Here is a 24,439-nt window from a genome sequence, read left to right as displayed (position 1 = left end):
GATAGAGGTGAACTCACCGGAGTAGGCAAGCCAGTGACAGAGGAGGTGACCTGAACTGGGCGAATAGAGGTGCTCTAAGAGATCAGAGTTGATTGACGTCCAGAATGATGGATACTGCGACACCCGATGTCTGACTGTTTACAGGGGAAGAGCCTGGGTACCTGTAGAAAAGGGGTAGAGGACTCCAGACTCTAGAGGCTCTTTGTGGGTGGCACTATAGCAAGAGGGCACAAATCTTGGTGGAAACCAAAAACACATCATCATTTGGCAATTGTGACCCTTGATGCTATAATGAAAAACCAAGAGTTACAGCAAGGGGCCCCAACCCCCGGTCCATAGACCGGTACCGGGCTGTAGCATGCCAGCAACTGGTCCGCACAAACAAGCAAAGCCCCATCCGTGGGATGCAGGCAGCAACAAAACCACACACTCTCCAATCCGTGGAAAACCTTTCTCCACAGAATTGGTCCCTGGTGCCCAAAAAGTGTTGATGGTAAAGCCTCCCTTGTGGATATAGTTTTTCTTGCCAAAATGTGGTTAATCACTGCTTCTGTGTTTCTTAGTTTAGCCTTTGGATTTTCTATGAGTTTAACTACTATTGAAGTATGATCCTGCTTGATTATGATTGCCATCAAATTCATGTTGTCTTTTAGCAATCACATAGATTTTTTCCATGATTGGATCAGGCCCTAACCTGGTCTTTCAAGTCTCCCAACAATGCACTCATCACCATTATAATGGGGTCCATCCACCTTACTGCTGGTTGTCCTCTCCTTGTCTTTCCTTCCATCTTTTCCAACATTAGAGCCTTCTTTAGAAGCTGGGTCTTTGCATAATGTGTAGGATAACTGTAGCCTCAACACTGATGCCTTGGGTGAGAACTCTGAATTGATTTGCTCTGTTGATCCCGTTTGTTTCTTTTTTTAAAGATCAACTGTGGTCAACAGACTGCCACCTGTTTGAAGTCCTGGGTGTCTTTTTATCACTTCCCTCTCTGACTGACCCTCCTCACAGTGTCACTGACAGAAGTTTTAAGGAGGTCCTCCTACAACTTTGGGTACAGCGGACTGGCTTTGAGAGCCAACCTCTCAGCAGTGTCCCCAGGCTAGGCAAACCCAAACCAGAAAGGAACCATCAAACCGAGGAAAGGTTAAGCCAAGCTGCAAAAAAAACCTGCCTCCATTCCTCTTCGCTTGTCTCCACAGCTTCAACTGCGTAATGCCGCGGCTGAATGAGCTGCAGCTCGGAGGTATCTCTGAGCGTGCGCGTTACAAAAAGAGACCTCAGACTTCTGCTCCTCCTTCACGTTTGGTTACATTCCCCTTCCAGAGTTCTGTTTCCTCCATCTTAGCTGACTTTCTAGCCTGGCTGTTTACCTCTCTATGCTCCCTGCACTCCCTCCCTCCTCGCGGCGTCATTTTCTGTAATAGACGACGCAGCAGGAGCGAGCAACGTGTGGCGGCGGGAGCTGCAGCTTATTCCCCCCCCCCATTTTTTTTTTATAAGCACCCCTGCATTGCCCGGATGTGAATGGATTACAATGTATCTTTCAGGGAAACGTATTACTATCAATTTCTCCGTGGGGGAGTCCATAGTGATGGTCAGAAAAAGGAGAGATTTCTAAAGTTGGAGCAAGTTTAAGACTTTTCTTGTTGTTTAAAAAAGAGAGCGAGAGGGACAGGGTGGGGAGCGTGCAGCAATCGAGATTTTGTTTTTGTTTTTGTTTTTAAAATAGCGTATTAGCGGGCATGTGTTTGTAACGACAGATACGAGGGAAAGTTACTGGATTTTCCTTTTTTTCCAAACAAATCTCTGTGCTTTTTTTTCCCCTTTCCTTTGGCTGGTTTTTAATTTTGTTTTGTTTTGTTTTGTTGAGGTGGGACGAACTTTTCTGGCAATTGACTTATTGTGGATAATCCAAAACAAAGCAGAATCCCTCCTCCGGTGTTAATTCCTTTTAAAATCTGTGGAGTATTTTCTGCAACGAGACGGAGTCCGAGTTAAAAGGACTTCTTATTTTTGAGAGTCAAATACACGTGAGATAATTAAAGCACCTTTACAAGAAGACTTTTCTCTTTTCTTCCCCTAAAATACATTTCCTTGGAATATTGTGAACATTATTGTTCCATTTAAGGTAAAGTTAAAATTTCCTCTTAGAGTGGTTTTTTTTCTTTAATGTTGATCCCAGTGTGTTTTTTTAACTTGATACAACTTAGCAATATGAATTGAACTGCATTGTTTATGTGATACGAGTAGCCAAGCCACACACTTTACTTAAACCAGGAGCGCCTAAACTGAATAACGTGTGCATGAACGGCAAAGCCTGACGTACTATTGGAAAGAAAATGAATTTAGCTTCAATCTCGCGGGTGGGGGAAGGCAAACCACTCTCACTCGTGGTTTTCTTGTCGGGGGGGAGGCTGGGAAGGCGAATCGTGCGAGGCCTGTGGCTGCGTTTTGCGAAGTAGACCATGCTTGCAAAAAGTAGGAGAGCGGTTGGCATAATCTCTACAAAACTTGCTTGTGAACGCTCGATTTTTTTCTCCAAAGTTTCCATTAATGCTCTCTCTGTGCTTATCTCCAAATTATAAAAAGCAGCCTTCCCTAGCATGCGGGGGGGGGACATCGAACAAAAAAAGAACTGGTGTTGGTGTGTGTGGTTTTTTTTTTTAAAAAAAACAAGTATCCCACCAAACAATGGTTGTGGGTCTGTGTCCGGGCGGGGCGGGGGGAAAAGAAACCTTCGTATCACGTGCATTTGCAGGGGAGAATCACCTTCCTCAGCTTGCCTGGGGTGGAACTACGGAAGAATGATTTTTTTATAATAAATCTTAAAAGTGCTTGGGGACTGGGGACGTGGAGGGAGGCGGGAGGAAAGAAAGAAGGAAGGAAGGAAGGAAAGAAAGACCCGGCCAGTCAGCTTGTAGGTTGGTTTCCAGCGACGGGAGCAGGGGCATGGAAGAAAACGAGGTGCCAGTTTGTCTTTATTGCGTTGATGTACATATATATTTCCTTGGAGCGGGGGGGGGCAATGCGTGCGCGTGTGTGTTAGTGTTGGGGGTCCTTTGCGAGGCAAAACTGCCGCCGAAGGAGAGGGGCAGCTCGCGCTTCTCCCGGGCTCCTTTTTTTTTTTTCTTTTCTGAACTTGCAATTCAGCTTTCTATTTGGATTTGTTTGTGTGCGTGTGTTTTTTTTGGGGGGGAGGGGGAAAGAGTTGTTTGTATTTCCCCCCTCCTTCCCCCCTTTTTTTCCTCCCCCTCTCTCTTTACCCTAAGGCAGGCAAAAAAAAAAAAAAAAAGAGTTTGTGCTTTAGGAATCAGGTCTGCCTCCCTCTTTCGCTGCGTTTTCTTCGCCCCGCTTTCCTCCTTATTTTTTTCCGCTCCTGTTTAGGGAGAGCTTTTGCGTGGCGGCAGCGAGGTTTCTTCTCTCTCTCTCTCCCTCACTCCCCCCCCCTCTCCCTCTCTCTCCTGCGTGTGTATGTGCGGTTTGGTTGGTGGATGCTGTAATTTCGAGCAATGAAATCCAGAGCTCGGGGCTGTGGTCGGAAAGGGACCCCCTTCTCGTCACTCTCGGCCGGTAGGTACCGGAGGTGCCCTTTAAAAAAAAAAAAGAGGAAAAAATGTGTTTGGGGCTGGAGTTTAGTTGTGGCTGGTCCCAATAGAGAAGAGCGCGGACGACTGCCAGCGGTGCTCCATTTAAACACGCGGGATTTGCTGCCCCTCTTTCTTTCTCTCTCTCTCTCTCTCTCTCTCTCTCTCTCTCTCTCTCTCTCTCCCCCCCTCCCCGGGGTAGCAATGGCCCTTTTCACCCCTCCTCTCCTTCCAATTGTTTGCTTTAAAGGAACGGGTGACTTTGTTGCCAGCAGGGCCTGGAATACCTTTTCGTGTCAGTAGTTCGCTACTTTCCAGTCTCCGGCTACCTTTCATAAATCAGGAGTCTGGTTGTCAATGGGAAACTCTTCCTTCGCCTCCCTCTTTAATAAGAAAAACTATCCTGGCTAGGTATTAAAGGCGGATTCTGGTCCTTTCTCTCTCTCCCCCGCCCCACACCTTTCCCATCCATTTATGTTACCCCCCCCCCCCTCCTCCGTCCCCTTGTACCGACCGAGTGTGCGTTGACTACTCCAAGGACTTGGTTGCTCGCCTTTGAATCAAACTCTCGGGAAGCGTTCGGTGATTTGAGGGGAAAGGGAAGGGAGCTTGCCCGAGAAATAAAAAATAAAAGTTGGGGGACGGTGCCTGTAGTTACTACTCTACGTTTCTCTTCGTTCCTGTTTGAACCTCCTGTTGCATAAACGGTGCGCGGAACAGCGCGGCTCCTGTTGTCTCTGTGTGTCTCTCGCCTCTGGGGTCAAGAGTAGCTGCTAACCGAGTTTAACCCGGTTCGTTAGAACTACGGTGTCCTCTTGTCTACTTCTTCGTCGTCGCTGTCGCCCTTCCACACACCCCTCCCTCCCTCCCTCCTCCACCTCTTTCCCCTTTCCCCAAGTCTCGTGGAAAAAAAAGAAGAAGAAAAAAGAAAAAAAAATCCGATTGTTGTTTCCTGCAAGGCTCGGGATTGGGTTTCTGATTGCGGTTATTTCCATGTTTCTAGGTTTGTGTGATTTTGCTAAAATGCATCACCAACAGCGAATGGCTGCCTTAGGGACGGACAAAGAACTCAGTGATTTACTGGATTTCAGTGCGGTAAGAAACAACGGTGGAAATGAACAACAGCTGTTTAAAAAAAAAAAAAGCACAGAAAAAGTCTGTTAAACTAAACCAAAACAAAGCCAAACTGAGTTTAAGTACAATGAGTAATTTTTAATCAGCGTTTTTAATTCATGGTAAATATGCACGCTCTATTACTTACTGATTAGGATCTTATCTGAAGGAGATGGACTAAATGTCTGCCATTTATTTGGATGTGTTCTTAGCATTTGACATCCTCTCCAAAATGAATCCACACATCCTCTTATCAAAAAATAAATCTGGATATTTCTCATTATTTTCTGTGTATAAGAATTACTTAAACGTGCTGCATTGCCTTCTAAAAGTAATGGCTGGCGTGCCATTTAACTGATGGGTAAATCAGTTTCTTTACAGTGTTACTTTTAGTTCTTCCCTTGTTTCATTTTTTGGCACCTGTAAAGTGAAAGGAAATCCAGAAATAGCCTAGCTTCAAGTTTTCACTGAAAACTCAAGTTGCTCTGTTATCAGTGAACGGGCTGCAACTTTCCTGTGGATACCCCTTTCCCTCCATTGATGGCTATCTCTCTCTGTGTATGTTTGTGTGTGTATGTGTGTGTGATTTTTCTTTTCATTTTTTAATTTTACCTATAGCCTTTTAATAACTTGTCTTTGATTCTAAGGCCTAATATTAACCAGATCCTGAGTAGTTGCTTAATAGAATATTCCCTGCACCCTTGGATTGCTCTCCCCCCCTCCAGCGGGTTCTCTCCTCCATTCTTAATCTCTCCCACTCCCCCTTTCTTTCCAATATGTCAGAAGTCTTTATTATTTATTCATGTTTGGGGGGGGGGGAGGAAGAGAAGCAAGATAAGTCAGTTTCATATAGGATGCATTTGTGTCTTTAAAGACTTCCACTGTGGGAGGGAGAAAATAGATGGGGGGGAGGAAGATGTTTCAATCTGTTGTGGTCCTTCAGACTTCCCTTTCCAGACATGGCTTTGAGAAGTTTGGCTACAGGGAACTGTAGCCTGAGGCAGCTTGGTAGCCCCCACTTGGCTAACTGTTCTTTTTTTCATTTCTTCCTTTGCTTTTTGTAGTCTCTGACTCAGGGAAGAAGGTGTGTATTATCTAGTAGACACGTAGAAGGAGATGAAAACCAATTAGGGTTGAAATAAATGCAGGAGTGCGAGAGGGGGGAAGAAGAGAAGGGAAGGAAAGTGAGTGTGAGTGTAATGTAATTGCTCTTGCACTAAAAGCTGAGGTGAAAATTTAGGACAGGTGGAAGTTTCCATTAATACTCTTTGAGAGCACTTATGAGAGGCTAAATCCAACAGAGGATGGAAATGGATATAACTTCATTTATGACCAAGGTTTCAGTCACAAACTTTTTATTCCCCCCCCCCCTTACCTCTGAATGTTTTTAGGAAGGTTTTTGTTTGCTGATATATGTGTGGGGTTCTGGAGTCCCTCCTACCACATATCTTATATTGTTTGGGGAATGTGTGAAACTAACATGAGAAGGAAAAAAAAGGAATATTGTTTAAGAACTGCTGTGTGGCTGCAAAGGCAGTGATGGGAGAGAGATTTCATATTTAAATAAATCACGATGACAGCTTTTGTATAATGTTGAATAAAATTTGAACCTAGGAAAAAATATTTCTATTTACCAACAATAATACCTCTTTGTTTTCTTTTAGATGTTTTCACCTCCTGTCAGCAGTGGAAAGAATGGACCAACTTCTTTGGCGAGTGGACACTTTAGTGGCTCAAGTATGTACAATTTATGTTTGGAATTCAGTTGAAGTATCTTTAAAGTATTTTTTTTTTTTAATTCTACATGTACGGTTTGCATGAGTTTGGGGAGCATAACTTTAGCTTAGGTTAAGAACACATACTAAGATAGTTGAAGTATTCTGTTGTTCATATTGCCAAATGTTTAGTATCTTAGGAAGAAGAATTCCATGCATATGTATATATATTCTGCAGGACTTATTTTAAGATGTAAGCCTTTTAAAACACACCTTTCCTTTTGTTATATAAGAAACAAAGCCCAGTTCCTTAAAGGTAGTAATTATTTTCATGTTTGCAAAGAGGAATAACCATTTTATAGTTCTATTTTGGTATCCATCCTCTTTTCTTTTCATCCTAATTTTGTTCTAAGTATTATCATATACAGATGGATAATTTGGCCATCTATTAGCTACTGTCTGGGCAACACTTCTGACCATAAGCTGAAATCCTATTACAGTGACTTTCTAGATGATCATAACAGCTTTTGGAAGAAAAAAGAGCCTGTTGATATTAATGCAAATATTTATTATCTGTGTATGTGTTGAAAAATGTGTTATATTCATTGCAAATAGTTATTTTCTCTGCGACCCAAAGAAAGGATCTGGTTTTTTTAATGCAGGAACCTCTGAATATAATAATAATTGTATGTGAAATACAGAATATGTTTATGTATTGGGAATAATTCATTTTCTGTCATGCTAGCAGTGTGAAAGACACATCTGAACTGTTCTTCCCTCAGTAATTGTATTTTATAGTGTTTTCTGCATTACTAAATGTTGTTCTTTGGATATGTTTCTGATATATTTACAATTAAATAGTTGCGGTGTTTTCAACATTTTGGCAATTACTGACTAAAATTCTGTGAGGGAAGCATCTCAGAACCAGATGTTAAATTTTGATAAGACTTTACAAGTTCATTATCAGTTACTGTGTACGGCATTACCCTGCTATCGCATTCAATAGTAAAACTCCCAATGGCTTTAACAGGCCCTGACTAAGAATAAAATGAATACGAAATAAAATGATGCCCAGTTTAGTATATATTTAATTATTTTAAATAGTTTTTTTTAAAAAGTATTTTGGATGTTTTTATAACATTTTCAATAAATGATCTCCTGACAACTAGGATTATCACCTATTTGAAATTACTTTATATTTTGCATCTTCAGATATTGTCTGGTTAATTCCTGATTTTAAAAATAAATCTCTTAACTTGATAGTATACTAACATTTATTGAATCCATATATCTTGATCCCTAAATACATGTTCCTTATTCATTTCTTTAGAATGTAATATCTTACCAAGGAGTTTTCTATTTTAAAACAAAACAATTGTTCTAGCACAATCTTTTAAAGAATGTATATATTGGAGATTTTTCATTACATAAGTAATGTAAAGTATTTGTGCCAGATAAATCATTTTATATTTAATCAGTACTATAGATAACTACTGTTCTAACAAGTATTAGCAAGGTGCTCATTTTTAGGGATTTGACTTAGCTTAATAGTCTCCTAAAAGACTATTTTATCAACAGTTTTAAAAAGATGAAGAAACCTTCTAGAAATCTAAGAAAACAATGAGCATTTTATTATATGCTTAAGCAACCATCTTGCTTTGATATGCAAATAACTGAAAAGAAGAAGAAAACAGAAAAGCACAAAGTAAGATAGTAAAATTAAACTGAAGAGATTTCAAAACCATGCTATTTTTTTTCTTAAAGTCACCTTAAGACCAGAGTTCTAAGTATACCTTGTAAGCTCCTGAATGTGATGAATTGATTTCCTATTTATGAATGAGATCACATTAAAATATACTAAACAGTTTTATGTTTTAGCTCACTTGATTAAGTATTGATAATAACAATGCATCAAAACTGTAGAGATTTGTATGATTACACAGAATGCTTTTTTTGACATAGGTTTTTTTTTTTAAATCGGTAAGGAATAGCTTTTAAAAGGAATCATTCAGTAGGAAGACAAGTTGATAAAAGCCAATATGTTATGAATCTGTCTTTAAATTTTAAAGAAAACTTGTGACCTGAAGTTATATTTACTATACTTTGTTTCCTGATCTTATTGTTTCTTAATGTGTTTTTGACAAATGTACTATGCAGAGGAGTCCTGTAGTTCATTGTTGCATTGTTATGCTGAGTCAAAATATGGGTCTGTTATAAAGTGGTAGGAAGTACTCTTATGATGACACTTTAATATACACATTTACTGCTGCAGAAAACCCAGCATTACTATAGCTTAATGTCATAGTTTGGGCTACAGATCAGTGTATTTAAATAAAAATGTTTTGTCCAGTTGAGACTCAGATTTACTTGTTTTCTGTACAGGATCCAAAGCAATGTAGAGATTGGATGAGATTACTTAGGTCTTAGGATATCTGTTTATATCTCTGTTAAAAACGGGTACTCATTTGATGAAAGGGTGGGAAGAACTGGGTTGAGATTTTTAGTACCAAACAGAATATTGCAAACAAATTGCACATGTGCATTTTTGAAAACTGTTCATTTAATACAAAATGATCTGGTGTGGCATGTAATGTGTGAATGTAAAGAAAACAGGCCTGAATTTCCTTTAAACTTTTAATTTGCCAAATGTGGTTTCTTGCTACCTTTAGAACTTGCAAGGCAGAGAGGGAGAAACGAATGTAACCTGAGCCACAGGCCTGACATTCTCAGGGCGCATTTTGCACATGAAAGGATTTTGTCAATGCTGCAAAGGACTAGCAGTTTTTGTTTGATGTTTGCAGGTGTTCAGCAGAGATCTTTAAAACAATCCAGCCATAATGGTTCAGATGCCTTGTGACCTTAACAGGGAGACTTGGGGAACATGTAAATAATGCTTAGGTGCCTATCTCGACTCTCAATACTGTAGGTTATAGGTTGGATTATTCTTTGCCAGTGACTTTAGGATATTAAGAGACAATTTCCACAGCCTTCAGAAAGGCTGCCAGCATTATTGTGATGATTGTTTTCTATTAGCCGTAAAAATGTTTGAAGCAAAATTATGGATAACTAGGGCTCTGTTGAGATCCTGGTAACATCTGCAAGCTGAAATGTTCAGTTATTTCAAGAAAGGTTATTTTTCATTTAGTTTCTCCCTCACCTTATGATTTTTTTTTGTCCCCCGCACAAGTATTTCACATATGTTTTCAAGAACATCTTAAGGATCTCTCAGTGCAGAAGCCGTGGCAATTTTTATGGAGCCAAACTTTTCCAAATGTGTGTCTATACACATCCCCTCACAATGTTCCCTCTGATAAATCCTTCTAGTCTCTTTCTAGATGTCATGCTATGTCCATCCTTGCTATGTCCATCCATTTGAAATAGGAGCGCTAACACAGAGGTATGATTAGAACCTTGGGCTGTTATGTGCATCATTTGTTCTTTATTCCTTTATAGTTGATAATGTTTATTCTGGGTGGTGATATAGGTTATCTTTGCCATAGTTTTCTAATGACCCACAGGAATGTTTGGTTGATTTTTTTTTCCATTGGTCTATTTGCAGGTGCTAATTTGTGTCACATGTTGAAATTCTTTGCTAGAACCCTGGCCCTGGTTCTCGCAAAGAGGTGATAATTCTATGTGTGGACTGAACCATTTAAGATTGGGTTCCCATAGGATTTACCCATAGAGAAAATTATATCAGCAAGAAGAGTTTTAACTCAGCATTTGCCTTAACATAGTTTTTTTTTAAAAAAATGTAGGATTTTTTTAAAATGGAAGATGTATTTATGATAGGTATTGACTGACATTTCCTATCGTAGAATAGATATTATTTTGTTTTAAATCCTTTCAGCTTAAAATGATAAGTACCTTGTTTCAAAATTGCTTTTCTGTGAGCCTTTTTGTATTCATTTGTAGAATAAAACTTTATTTCTTAGGTATTTAAAAAAGAGATTCTTAAATGAAATTTCCTTCTTCAAACTGATCTCCTGAAATATCTATTTATTCAAATGTTATCCTACTTTGTGACAGGTGCTCTGAGTAGGTTATTACAAATTTTAAAATTTGAAGCAAAAATTAAAATCTGACAACTTTCAGAAATTTTCTTTCTTATAGACTTCTACCCATTGTTCTGACTTTTAGAGCTATTTCACTGATCCCAATATAGATGTGATACATATTTTTCCTCATTATTATCAGGTGGAGCAGTGGGACTAAAACACTCTAATACAGATTATTTTAGTTCCATTGCCAAATAACAATAATTGGGTCTATTTGAAAAAAAATTGAAATATGCAAAAATGGATGTTTATATTCTACACATTAGGAAAATATAACAATTTAGATTATCTAATACTGTATAATGATACATTTAAAAGATACCTAATTTTTAAGAAATAAATTTTAGTTTGTGTGTACATTTGTATAGACAGATACACAGAAATGTACATAAAGAAAATAAGAAAAAAATGTAATCCAATACAGATACATAATTAAAATTGTGTAGAATGGATTAACATGAGTAAAAGTAATACTTCATCGAGGGAAGAGTAGAAAGTATGATATAGTATGAAGATGGACTTTATTAGTGTCTACAACTATAATTACTTTCATGCATAACATTACTATTTAAATATAATGTTGCACCAAAAATATAGTTACTTCATAAATTGAAAATACATGCATCATTTAAAATGATTCTTACATGGTAGATGATGCTGTTATTTTTAAATATTTACTTTGTATTGTGTTTTTTATATTTACCATAATGCTCTAGTTTTTTTTCCCCATTATTTATATAAAAAGAACTTCAGTTCCCATCTATGTATAAGGTTAGGCATATTCTCATTTCAACAATTTATGGGTTACGATGTGACCAGGCCCAGAAGTATTCAAAAAGATAAGCTACATGCCACATTTTTTTCAGCACTGAAGTCTTTCAGTCATATATGTAAACTATTCCCCAAAACAGCATTCCTATTGAGACAATGTTCCCAAAACTTACCACTTAAATGTTTTGATTTTCTGATGCCCCTTAATCTTCTCAGACTTTTAACATGTAATATTCTGAGTGTAAGTTAATGGAAATGTGTCTGTTTTTCCTTGAAAACAAAAACATAAATAGTTTTGCTTACGAGCAGAGGTCAGTCAATAAGGACTGTTATGTAATTGGTAATTAAGAAATGTTTATGTAAATATATGTAATATTTTGTAGTGCACTTATTCATGCTAGTCAATGTAGAATTCACTATAGCATAGTTGTTTAATCTAGAAATTTAATTTTATTTAATTTTGATTATATGTGTTGTATTTAATGTGATCAAAATTAATAAAGTGCTTTTATGTAACACTTTAAAATGTTGTCCTTTATGCATGCTGTTCAAATAATAATTCCAATAATAATAATATACTATTCAGACCTGTTCTGAAAATATATATATACATTTATCATTTATTAAGAGAACTTTGGGGCATGAGGCTGAAATGCAGACTAAAAACAAAATTAGTGCCATATATTATCTTAGGTTGAAAAGAGGCATGTGAGTATATTTTGGATATTTGAACATGTTATGTTTTAATCTTCTGAACTTAAAACAAAATAGTTGTAGTCCTGCTTGTAACCAATAACTATAACTTAAGAAGAAAGACAACTCACTTTTAATGCAAAATTGAGGAAATTAAATACTGTTTATTTTATTATCAGATCAGTATAAAATGAAACCTCCTTAAAAACTGTTATAAGACTTAAGATCATGCTATTTTAAAAAGTAAAAAAGACAAAGTTTGTAGTATGAATATGGCATTCTGATTTATTTTAGTATGAGCCTGTGTGATCAATGATAGATTCATTGATTCATTTATACAAGTTGCCAGTGGAGCTACTTGTTTAATAATGCATCTTTGAACATCAATTTGCTTAAAACCTGTTCTCTTGCCTACTTGATCCCACTTTTAAAAAAGTATTTAAAATACTGATTAGTGTAACTGAAACATTTTTTCCTGAGTTCTTACCTGGTTTGAGGACCAGGCTTACTTGTAACAAATAATGTGGGATTCAAGAGAGACACCAAGTGAATAATTTGTATTAGTGTGTGTGCACTTGTTTATTAATCAATACCAGTAATCTGGTTTGGGTACTATTTCTTTTATATGCAATAGAAAAGCTAGAAGTTTTCAGAGATGATTGTTCATTTCATTTGTTCAAAGGAATCTAGCAGATTCTTTGTGTGGCTGATAGTTGACTTGGACATAGATGCTAAACCCAATTTTTTAAGTGGAGAAATTGATTGTAACTGTAGGTATTGATATTACTACCCAGGCATTATTGGGTTTTACATGTATGTTCTTAGACATGGCTAACTCATGATTCATTAGATTTTATGCAAGGTCATATCAGTTCCTGACAACTTGTAGAAAATTTTAATGTACAAACTTTGTTAAATTGGACTAATGGCATTCATACAGCAATAGACATATATGCTCACATATATTTATCTAATTTGAAAACTCACAGCAATGAACTCTTTTAACATTTGACGAAAATTAGCAAATTGCCTATTTAAAAAAGGAAGCGATAATTGCCTTTGTTAAGGGGATAATGAATTAAATAAATTAATTCTCAGAAATAACAGTTAAATAATAAACTGTACACTAATTGTTTGATTTTTCTTATGCATGCGTAGGATATTAGGTTTTCATAAACTGTTTCATTTTAAGATTAATCTTTAATCTGTTACTATAAACATACTCATTTTGTAAGCATTGTGAATCAAACATTTACAACTAATGGTAAGCTATGTTTTATATCAGGAAGTTTGTGATTTAGCAGAGCCTACCGAGAAGTATATTCTCCTGGTGGCCCCAGGCCTGTTTTGATATTATGAGGCTATTTAGATCTATTCCCAGAAGCCAAGATAACAGATCTGCAATTGCTTAATCAGGAACAGTCTGTGTATTTCCAATGGTCTGCATTTTAAAGATCATTTATTGAATTGTTTTTGAATAAATGTTTTGTCAGTGTGGTGGACATTGTAAGAAATCAGATAAAAGGAAGAAACTGAAGTTGCAAAGCAGTGTAAGCTCTATGGAGTATCTGAACAATTAGTGAATATGGTTTCTAAAGATCTGATGTATGTAGCAAATTAATTATAGGTAATTATTTCTCTATGTACAGCAAAAGAGGAAGATACATACTTATTGCATTTGATAATACACAGAATGCATAGTTTCATTTTACATAGAAATGATATTCTGTGTAATAAATTAATCATGCATGAAAATGCTCCTTAGAGGAAATATTAAATTAATTTGGAGACACTTTGCATATTTATACAAATACATTCAGAATAGCTTTATTGTGTAATGCTGAATGTTCATGGCTGAAATCCTATATATATTTTCCTGGTGTGAAATCCTGTTGATTTCAGAGTTTACTTCTGAATAGACATGCAAAGTCCTAAACTGAGAATATCTAATCCAGTTTCTGTTAATTAAATCAGAACTAAGATACTATGCTCTATTTAAAAAAGTAAACAATGGTACTGTAATATTCAATATACGTGCTGAATATGACTGGCAATTCAATTTTATTTCAGTAATGATAATGAGATCATGCCCCCTATTTCATAGGGAGGGTCAAAAGATTATACTGAGAGAACCAGTAACAATTGTGTTTATGTCACAGAATGGTTAGAAGGTGGCTGCAAAATACTGGAATTTTAGAAAGAATAACCCTCGGACGTGCTTCTTCTTTGAAATATTTTCTTGTTATATTTGTACAGGTGGTCCTCGACTTACATCAGTTCCTTTAGTGAATGTTAAGTACGGCAGTGAAAAAAAAAGACTTATGACTGTGTTTCACACTTACAACCACTGCGGCATTCCCCATGGTCACATGAACAAAATTCTGACACTTGGCAGCTGGCATGCAGTGTCCGGGGTCATGTGATCCCCTTTTGCAATCTTCTGACAAGCAAAGTCAATGGGGAAGCTAGATTCACTTAATAACTGCGCTACTAGCTTAACAACTGTACCTGCGGCAAGAAAGGTCATAAAATTGGGGCAAAATTCACTTAGCAACTTTCTCATTTAGCAGTGGAAACTTTGGGTCATAAGTCAAAGACTATCTGTATTCCTGTCTGTTTCTGGGAGGTCAGGGTCCAAGCTGAAGATTGAAATTATTAGTCAGAGTCTTTTGTGGCATGAGATTTTTGCAGAATCATTTGTTAATTATTTTCAGCTCAGAAGTAACCAGTTGTCCATGTTGGAATTCAAGTTTTTGATAAATGAAATATGTCTTTGTTAATACTATAGGGCAGGCATGTCAAACTCACGACATCACGCGTGACTTTTTCCCCATTGCCGGCCATGGGGTAGGCGCGGTTTTGTCAGGATGCATCGGCCCGGCAGTTTGACATGCCTGCTATAGGGTTTTTAACTATGATTTAAAGTAGCAGAGTTTTAAAATGCATTGGCTTCTCTGTTATAAAAGTAATGTTATATCATTACTTTTACAGAGATACAATAGATTCCTGAGTAGTTTAGAAATTGAAGCTCATTAGCTAGTTTTAATTTTAATTTTATTGATTAATTGAAAAATGTGACTTTTGCTCTAGGGTCTTCCACTTTCCTCCCCAACTGAGTGATCAGTTGGGACTTTTGTAGATTAGTAACTGTTAGGAGCAACTCTTTACATCAGAAGGTAGCTGACTCCTGAGAACTTCCACCCCCAAAACTCTAGATGTTATCTGTTTTGTGCAGCCCCCAGTAGTGATTTATGAACTTTGTCTGCAAATCTTCATCTGTTTCTTCTTGCATCCCTGCTTTTTGTGCTGCTTAATCAGATGGATACTCTAAAATTTGCAGATTTCTGCAGTATTTTGATTGGTTCTAATACAGATTGTTATTCAACTCTGGTATTTGATGATGAATGTGTTTTGTTGTAAACATAACATGGTTACCTTTATTTTTAAATATTTCTTGAAGTCTACATCTGTGTTCATGGTGAAGGAAATATAAAGTAATGGTACGGCTTTCATTTTTATCCACACGCATACGCGCACACGTACACAAAATCCATGTAGAATTTTGACAAGATTGCTGAATAATTGGAGGTGCTTGAATACCTTTTGTCTTCCTATCTATAATGCTTCTGTAGTCTTAAATAGAAAAATAAGTCTTGTTTATTATCTTTGCTAGACTATTGGTGGTTGTTCTTTTTGGGGGGGAGAATAGGAAAGAAAAAGATAAATCACATTATTTAATAACCTTCAGTTAAATTCCAAAGCACCACGAACAACTAATAATGATCTTCGTTTTCCCATCTCCCCCACCAATAAAAAGAAGTTTTAGAACTGACATAGATTTGAAATATTTGGTGCATGGGATTTATTAACTGCATCTGTTTTTTTTCAAAGTTAGGATGTTTGTGTCAAATTGTTAAAGCATATTGTAAGCACATTTAGCATCCTCTCTAATTATTTTTTAAGGCTCTGCTTGCCTTCATTGGCAAATTTTGCAATTCAAACTTCTTTGATGCTGGTTAGCAGAGTTTAAAGTGATTTTCTAGAGGAACATCCACTTTTAAAGTAGCTTGTGAATTTAAGCAGCAGCAGCTGTATTTACAAGGTGTATCCCAGGTGAAAGAGGCTATATCTAGATGTTGTCATTGTTATTTTGTCAGCCTCTTAATAGTATTCACTTTGATTTTTTGCTTAAAAACATAAAATACCATTTTCTTTTCTTGCTGACAATGGGACTACTTCAGAGGATACCCTGGAAAAAGCCACATAATCGTTCCCCTTTCTATTCTCAATTGATTTTAATTCAAAACTTAACTCGCAGTTTGACTTTTTCGAAGTTATTTTAATCATTGTGTGAAAACAAATATTGCAGAATGAGTGCAGCAGATCTACTAGCTATTGTTTGGTTTAATTCCAGGTTAATGGAAATGATCATCCATACCAGTAAAATATGCAGGTAATTAAGGCCTTCTGGATCATGGTTCATTTCCATTATTATCTCCTTTATTTTTAATCACTTGGTGTCTCTTAATTTAATCCTTGCACCATTCAGTAGGGCAGCTAAAACAGTCAAGTATTTTCCACACTTTTAGAGTCTTCATTTTGGATTAATCTACACATTTTCTTTGTTGTATTTGGGACAAATCTTTACACAATTCATGCTCAGTCATAGATTTGTAAGAATAGCAACAGAATAATATAGTTGGAAGGGACCCTGGAGGTCTTCTAGTCCAACCCCTGCTCAAGCAGGAAATACTAGACCATATATATCAAAGCACTGTCTTACAAGTGTATCAAAAGACTTGTAGAAACCAGGAAGAAGATTGGAGAAGTTTGTCATTTTTAATGACAAATTTTAATAACTTTAAATTTGTAAATTCTTGTTAGTGACAAATCTTTCAAACAATTCATATTGTGATCTACTTAACTAGAAACTAAATTCTCATTTCTAAAAAGTAATATTATGGCTTCAAATGCATGTGCACGTGCGCGCGCACACGCACACACACAAATAAAAAAGGGACTGTGTAAAGAACATTTGAGTTTAACAGAACAGCAGGAATATAAATGAAAAGAAACGGAAACAGAATGTGTACAATTCAGACCTAAGTTAAGTGTTCTTGTTTTATGGTACAGTACATACAAACTTTTATTATAGACTTCATGCTTTTGCAAAGGGTATTTTTCTTTAAAAAGAAAGAATTCATTTATTCTTATCAGTATCATCCTATGTTCTTGAGCTAGTTGTTCTCTGCAGTACTTGACTTTTCAGATTAGATTGATGTGAGGACAGTGTGTTATGAAACAGACTCACAAAGGAGTCTTCAAAAATTACTTGCCCACAATAAATGTAACACAATAGATTCTTTGTGGCCTGGAAGAAAACAACCTGCCTTTAGGAAAAAAATGACTTTACTAATTCTTGCTATGTACTACCAATATTTGTAGCATTTCTGTTTATATGTAAAATAATTGTGGGTTTTATACATATTTCCTGAAGTTTTCTTCTAGTACTGGTACAACTTCCAAATATACAGCATAGATTTCCCCAATTACCACAGCTCAGAATTCTAGAAGTTAAAGTCCACACATTTAGAAGTTGTCCACAATGGAAAATATTGAAATAATAGAAGATGGTTCTTTTCAGTGTTTTTTTTTTTCAGATGAGAGATGTTCAATTAGAAAAAGAAATAATTGTAAATAGATAAATATTATTTCACTCTATATGTATTTGTGTGGTCCATAGCTTAGTGTTTGTTGGTCGCAATTGAAGATATGTAGATTCACCCATACTGTGGTCAGTGGTTTAGCATCAACTATAAACTCATCCCTGATGCTTAAGTTGTCACCTGCATCATTCTGCTTATCACTATTGCCTTTGTTCTCAAGCAGATACATACTAACTTGTACTTTAACTACTGTTTGAAGAGTTATTTTGTAAAAGTGTCTAATAGTAGGGGTCTCTAATTTATCTATCATAATTGGATGGTGACACATCTAAAGATAATTCATCTAGATTTCTTCTCTAATATTTGACCTGGGATAAAAATAATTATACAATGATTTTATTACCAAAAAAGAAAAAATGTACAAGTCCTGATCAAATAGCAAGGCTATAATTTAATCTTGGGAGTTCTGATGCTGTTTGTAAACAATTTGAATCATTTTATACTTTATAACATCAGCCAAAATCCTGATTGAATTATGTCCTCCTATTGTTGTTACACCTGCTGTTGCTTTTAGATTTGACAATCAGTCACCAATTTCTTTACTGGTAAACATTTTGAGAAGTTTTCAGCTTGGCTCAGACTTTTTGGATATACAAATCTTAATTCTTTAAGAAAAGTTTGTATTAAATCATATCTGTATAATCTGAAGATACATTTTCTGTATATAATGTGTTTATTTACTAAATCTTCAAGATTATGACCTTTGTTTCCTTTTTCTGTCCCTTTCTTATATAAGGACACAAGCTCAGCTTTTTTGCTGTTCTGTTTTCCTAGGCCAATATATTTTCATTTAACATATTGTAATGTATAGGCAGTCCTTGAGTTACAACCATTCATTTAGTGACTGTTGAAGTTATTCGGCACTGAAAAATGTGACTAATGAGTTTTTCACCTTATGACCATTGTAGATCCCCATGGTCACATGATCAAAATTTGGACAGTTAGCAATTGGTATCCCAGAGTCACGTGATTAACTTTTGCAACCTTCTGACAAACAAAGTTAATGGGGAAGCCAGGTTCACTTAACTGTGCTACTAACCTAACAACTGCAGTGATTCATTTAACAACATTGACAAGAAGATCCTAAAAGGAGCAGAACTAACTTAACAACTGTCTTGCTTAGCAATGTAAAATTTGTGATCGTAAATCAAGACTACCTAAAATATATAATGTAGTGTAGCGTAATACAATACAATGCAATGCAATACAATATAGTACAGCACAATTCAATATTTAATAATATAGTGGTAGTATAATATGTAGTACAATATAATAATGTAAATACTTGTGGCAGACTACATATATTTTGATTCTGAATATTCAATTATTATTGGGCACAATATATCAGGACCGTTTGTAAAGTTGCATCATAGCAGATTTAGTCAAACCTATATACAAGAATCTAATCAACTAAAGTTCAACAGTAAATTGGCATTAATAAGGGTTAACCTAATTGAGGGGGGCTGGACTTGGTTCTCTTGTGTCAATACAAGGATTCCAAACTTATGATGCATTTAACTTCATCCCCAGCTCTGTTCTTTTATTACAATTATGTATAATTTAAATACTCTGTTATACCTGTTCAAAATGAATACTGGTACAAAACAAGTCTAACCAAGACACTTGAAATATTTGGGATAGTGTAATTTTATAACAAATTTATAAAACAGAATATAAAAGAAATAGTTTAATGTGGGCAGAATGGTTTGGTTGAAAAAAAAACAGCATTTTTATGTCAGAATATCCCTAACAATGATCCATAAGTCATAGTTTACAATCTTCAGTGAATAAAATTCACATACAACTAAGCAACAAATAAACCACATAAACGACCTCCTCAACCATTATGTTCGCTTGAGGCTATTATTTTCCCCTTTATAATGATGCTGTTCTGTTCTACGGCATAGTGCTACCAATTGGGTAAAATGCTACAGTGTACTTCACTGTACATTGTAGACTTGTGGGTGAGAGGATGTCTTATCTCTGAAGTAAAGTTTCCATAAACTGTAAAAATGTATAAAATGTGTCTTTGTGTTAAAATCCATACATCCTTAAAGGCTGTTGGGATTTTGCATATTTTTCAGAGAATGTACTTGAAAGATATTAAGAAGAGATATGCACAATCTCCAGTACTTGTCTGAAAGTAGACATATTGACTGAAAACTATTCATAATTCTTGGTGGTTGGGTAAAAGAGCTGTCCAGAAGATAGACACTGCAACAGAAAAGTGATGTCTTCTGGGTCATACACTGTTGGAACTTGTAAAACAGATGTAAGTAATATCACAGGTAATTTTACAAAAGGCTTTATAGGTGAAAAAGCAGCACCTTGAGTTACACCTGAAAACCAACTGGAAGACAGTGCTGCACCCATAACTACTTGTGTATCAGGATGTGTTCATAACAAGATCAATTGCAGCTTCTAGATAGGGGTCCCCAACCCCTGGTCCATGGACCAGTACTGGGCCGCGGCATGCCAGCAACTGGTCCCAACAAACAAAAAAACCCCCTCCGTGGGATGCAGGCAACACACAAAACCATGCACTTTCCAGTCTGTGGAAAAACCTCTCTCCATGGAACTGGTCCCTGGTGCCTAAAATGTTGGGAACCTCTGTTCTAGATGGTCTTCAAGGGCAGCCCATGTAGGGTGTGTCATAATAGTCCAATCAGCAGATGACCAAAGCATGAATGACTAAGGCTTCATGATCCAGTAATAAACACAGTTGGTGTATAAAATGTATTTGCACATGGCTGCCATCATGAGTTAAGGATCAAAGAGGACTCCCAAGTAGCACACGTCTATTCCCCCAGAGATATTCCCAGAAACACATACAAAGAGAGAAAATATAGGTTTTCTTATATCTGGGTCAGCGGCTCTGTAATTATGAATACAGTTATTTTTTTCATCTTATATCAAAGTGTAAACTTTTAAGGCTGTAATTTTAAGGATGATGCATAGTAACATCCAGAAATATTCTATGGTTAAAAATTGTGTATTTGTTGGTAAATTTGACTTATGTATATTGGATTAGAAGAATCCATGAAGAGAACAGTGTAAAATCTGTTTGTTGTGATGAATTTCAAGGGTTTGTGGCAAAATGTGGCATTCTTGGCTGTAGCAACTCTTTCAAGGAGAGGGAATGAGGCCAGATACTATATCAGTAATAACTTGTTAGATGATGAGACATCAGCCTCTTGGTCTGCATTGATGAACAACTAATATTTGTAATAACATCTAAGAATTCTTAAGGACGCTGAAGTACTATTAAGAAAAAAAACCTACAAGTTTTCTTCCGTTCTGATAACATTCTTTATCAACTATTTTTATTTTTTGTCCCTTTGAATATGTCCTTTTTTTTTTTCTTCCTGGCAACTGTTTGAGCTAGTCTGTGTGGTTCTCTGGCAAGATTTTTGGAAATGCATTGCAATTTCCTGTTTCCTAGCACTGAGCAAGAGGGACTCACCACAAGTCAGACTGACCACTGGGTTTGTGCCCAGTCAGGAGTAGAACTCACAGTCTCCTAGTTACTAGCCGGGCTCATATCAATTATTTGTGTGTGTGTGTGTGTATCAGCATTTGAGCCAACTTGGGGGTGAATCTACAATTGCAGGTTCTGTTGTTGGGTCATTTAAGGCATTCTTGTATTCTCCTATAGGCACAAATACAGGTAGTCCTCACTTACTGACTGCCACGTTTAGCAACTGTTCAAATTTACAGTGGGATATAAAAACCAGCTTTGCAACCAGTCCTTGCATGTATGACTGTTACAGCATCCCACGATCACATGATCGCTATTCTTACGCTTTACAACCGGCATTCAACAGAGTTAATGGAGAACATGTGGTCACATGATATCTACCTTAACATTTGTGGTGCTCCACTCAATGACTGAAAAGGAGGTGATGTCATAAGCCTGCCACAGTCACGTGATTATCTGCTTAGTGATCATAGTGCTTGACAACCGAATTACTGATTCCAATTATAGTTGCTAACCAAGGAGTTCCTTTAAATAATCCCTTTAACTAGATATACTAGAGATTAAATTTGGGGATAACTGCAAGCAAAACTGTTCCCATCTTCATTGCAGTTGATTGATCATCTCCCCCTAAATCCATGTGAACAAACCATCTATCTCTTAGTTATGCCTGTTGGATTTAACTTCAAAAAATAATTAAAAATTCAGATAAGTAATTATGCTCTTAGTTTCCTTGGATGTTTTCCATAATATGTTAGACAGGTAGTTGTCAGGGATGCTTTCACTATAAAATATTCAGCTTATCCTTTTTAAAAAAATATTTTTATAATGCTGAGGTCTAACAGAGCAAGCTGGCACAGATAGAAAATTAGCCTGTTGATTTTCTGGCAAAGTCATAAAAGAGTTGTAGCTCTTCATAAGATGCCACATGTGCTGATTTTCTTAGATTTCAAGAATATACATGAGAAAAATATACAAACTTACCTTTGTCCGTCATGATGAAATTGTACAGGTGGTAAAAATTAATGCGAAGTAATTCTTTAGTTCTAACTTCACATTTAATCATTATGTGGCTGACTTGTGGCTTAGAGCAATATGTACACCTGGCCAAATGTGTTTAAGTCGTCCAGGGTTACCATGATGGTTTGTACATCTGCATGTTCCAAATATGTGACTTAATAGAGTATCAACAACAAACCTGGTGAATTTTGTTTGTAATGAATTGTGTTTTGCTACTTCGTCTTCCAGCAGTCTAATATACCTGTCTATTTTTAACATACTTTCTGTCACCTTCTATTTCCTTTTGCTATAGAACAAATTAATACAGATAAGGGTAGCCACAATCTTTCTCACCCAATTTTACAGAAAATTCAGTGTATTGAGTGTAGTCAGAAGCCGTACTTTGCAGTCATGTTTAGATTAAAATTAAACCTTCTACTCCCTGTAGCTGAAATAGGACATGTTTTCCTAAATCTGTTCAATTGAGTGATTTTTTTTTTACCCTGGCATATACAGAATTATGTATAACAATATTGCTCATTTCACAGTATTTGGTTGAATATATTTTTCTGTTTTAACATGTCTTTGAATTGACTCCATGGAAAGAGGGACAAAATTCATTAAGTAATCTATATTCTCTTTGATATTATATAACTATAGATAGCATCAGAATCTCTGGCTAGTGATCAATTTTAGTTGAATGAAATGCTATCAACATAAAACAGTGTTCATTTTCAGAAAAATATGCTACATATGAGCATATCCTGCGGCCATCTTAGCAGATCACCAGTTATTCACTTGATTATCAACTATTTGATATCATAAATTGATTGCCATAATTTTACATTAAATTGCAATTAAAAATAGAACTGAAAATGAAATGCCCCCTGTTTGTTAGTAGTTCAAAACTAATTGGAATGAAGGCAACTTTAAAATAAACAAATTGACATTATGCAACATTCTGTACTTATCAAACATTTGCGCATTTTTTTTACTTGTTTATAATTAGCACAGCTTTATTCTCTCTTTTTAAAAAAAAAATAGTAACACATTTTACTTTATGAGTGTTAGGTTGAAGTTTGTCCTTAAAGCGCTTGAACATATCTACTGGAACTGGACAATGCTTAATTTTGTTTCTTTCTGCTTAATTCCTAGGCAGATTTACTTAATTAAGAAATTTGTTATTTAATATTAAAGGGAGATTTATGATCTCAGAATGAAGTATTTGGTAAATAGAAAAATATCAAAGAACTAAATTTACAATCTAGGTTGTTAACTAACAGACATTGTCTATTTCCTCTTTTAATGCCCTCATTTATATTCCAGTTCTTATTCCTTTTTATTTCTGTCCTTAAAACTGGATCAACTAATTGGCGCTAGCGGCAGCGTGGTGGTGACAGTGTTTCAGGTTCATGCTCATGTCAAGATTTGATTAAGCAGCTTTGGCCAATGAAAAATAGTGATGATGTCCTTTGTATCCCAATCTATGACTGAAATATACAAGATCTTGAAAATGTGCCTGACATCTAATTAGGAAGTTAACATAGGAGAATTTCCAATTATCATTGAATAAACACTCAGAATAATATGGCCACACTGTAGCTTTTAATACCTTTTTTATTATAGATACTCTTTAAAATATCTAAAAGGACTTTATCAAGCTGCTGATAAAATAACTGGTCATTTTAATAAAGCAATATAAAGGATTTCTCAAAATGTGTGTAGTTGTTTAAACACATTCTTCCATTTCCGGTACTCTGAGGGAAATGAGCAAAGTTTAGGTGGGACTGTGTTAAGTAGTAAAAAGTGATTTATTGGTAGAACATTAGACAATTTACAGTTGATTGTGTGTTTTTTTTTTTATTTCCAATTCCAGCAACTAAAAATAAAATTATCTTCCCAATTTGAATTAAGTTGCTGTAATATTGCTGGAGTGATTTTTTGTGTGTGTGACAGATCTTTAAACTTTTGAGGTTTTAGCTTGACAGGTTCATAAAGGGAGAACTAGTCAATTAGCTTAGGACTTTACTATAGGACAGCGGTTCTCAACCTGTGGGTCGCGACCCCCTTTGGGGTCAAACGACCATTTCACAGGGGTCGCCAAACAACACAGTCTGCCATTTTTCCCCCTTTTCCTTAGCTGTGCTACTCCCTTTTATTCTATTGCTTTTGAAAGCCAATAGAATAGACTCTCTTGAATAGAGTCTAATTCTATTGGCGTTCAAAAGCCAATAGGAATTGTCCAGGCTGTCTCTGCCCTGCTGAGCCCGCCAAAAGTCCCATTCTGCAAACGGTGCTG

At 36.0% G+C, this 24,439-nt stretch overlaps 1 protein-coding gene across 13 annotated transcripts in view; it reads left to right on the top strand.

Annotated features, from left to right (window-relative positions):
• Positions 1–1,443: 1,443 nt before the first annotated feature.
• The window catches only part of TCF4 (transcription factor 4), a 393,712-nt gene continuing 370,716 nt past the window's right edge, over positions 1,444–24,439 (top strand). For 2 of the 13 annotated variants that reach the window (XM_039322010.1, XM_039322000.1), the window contains exons 1-3: positions 3,335–3,576; positions 4,594–4,685; positions 6,368–6,440. In XM_039322010.1, the coding sequence (XP_039177944.1) occupies positions 3,516–3,576; positions 4,594–4,685; positions 6,368–6,440 (226 nt within the window). In that variant the 5' untranslated portion in view covers positions 3,335–3,515. Of the gene's footprint in view, positions 2,135–2,785; positions 2,971–3,330; positions 3,577–3,653; positions 4,002–4,593; positions 4,686–5,765; positions 5,788–6,367; positions 6,441–24,439 lie in introns of those variants that run through there. The other 11 variants (XM_039322003.1, XM_039322002.1, XM_039321999.1 and 8 more) reach the window with 11 other exon arrangements.

The sequence above is a fragment of the Crotalus tigris genome, unplaced genomic scaffold, assembly GCF_016545835.1.
Source record: "Crotalus tigris isolate CLP2741 ecotype Arizona unplaced genomic scaffold, ASM1654583v1 scf7180000023830.6690815, whole genome shotgun sequence".
In the NCBI taxonomy this organism is placed as follows: domain Eukaryota; kingdom Metazoa; phylum Chordata; class Lepidosauria; order Squamata; family Viperidae; genus Crotalus; species Crotalus tigris.
This window is presented reverse-complemented; position numbering and strand designations above follow the sequence as displayed.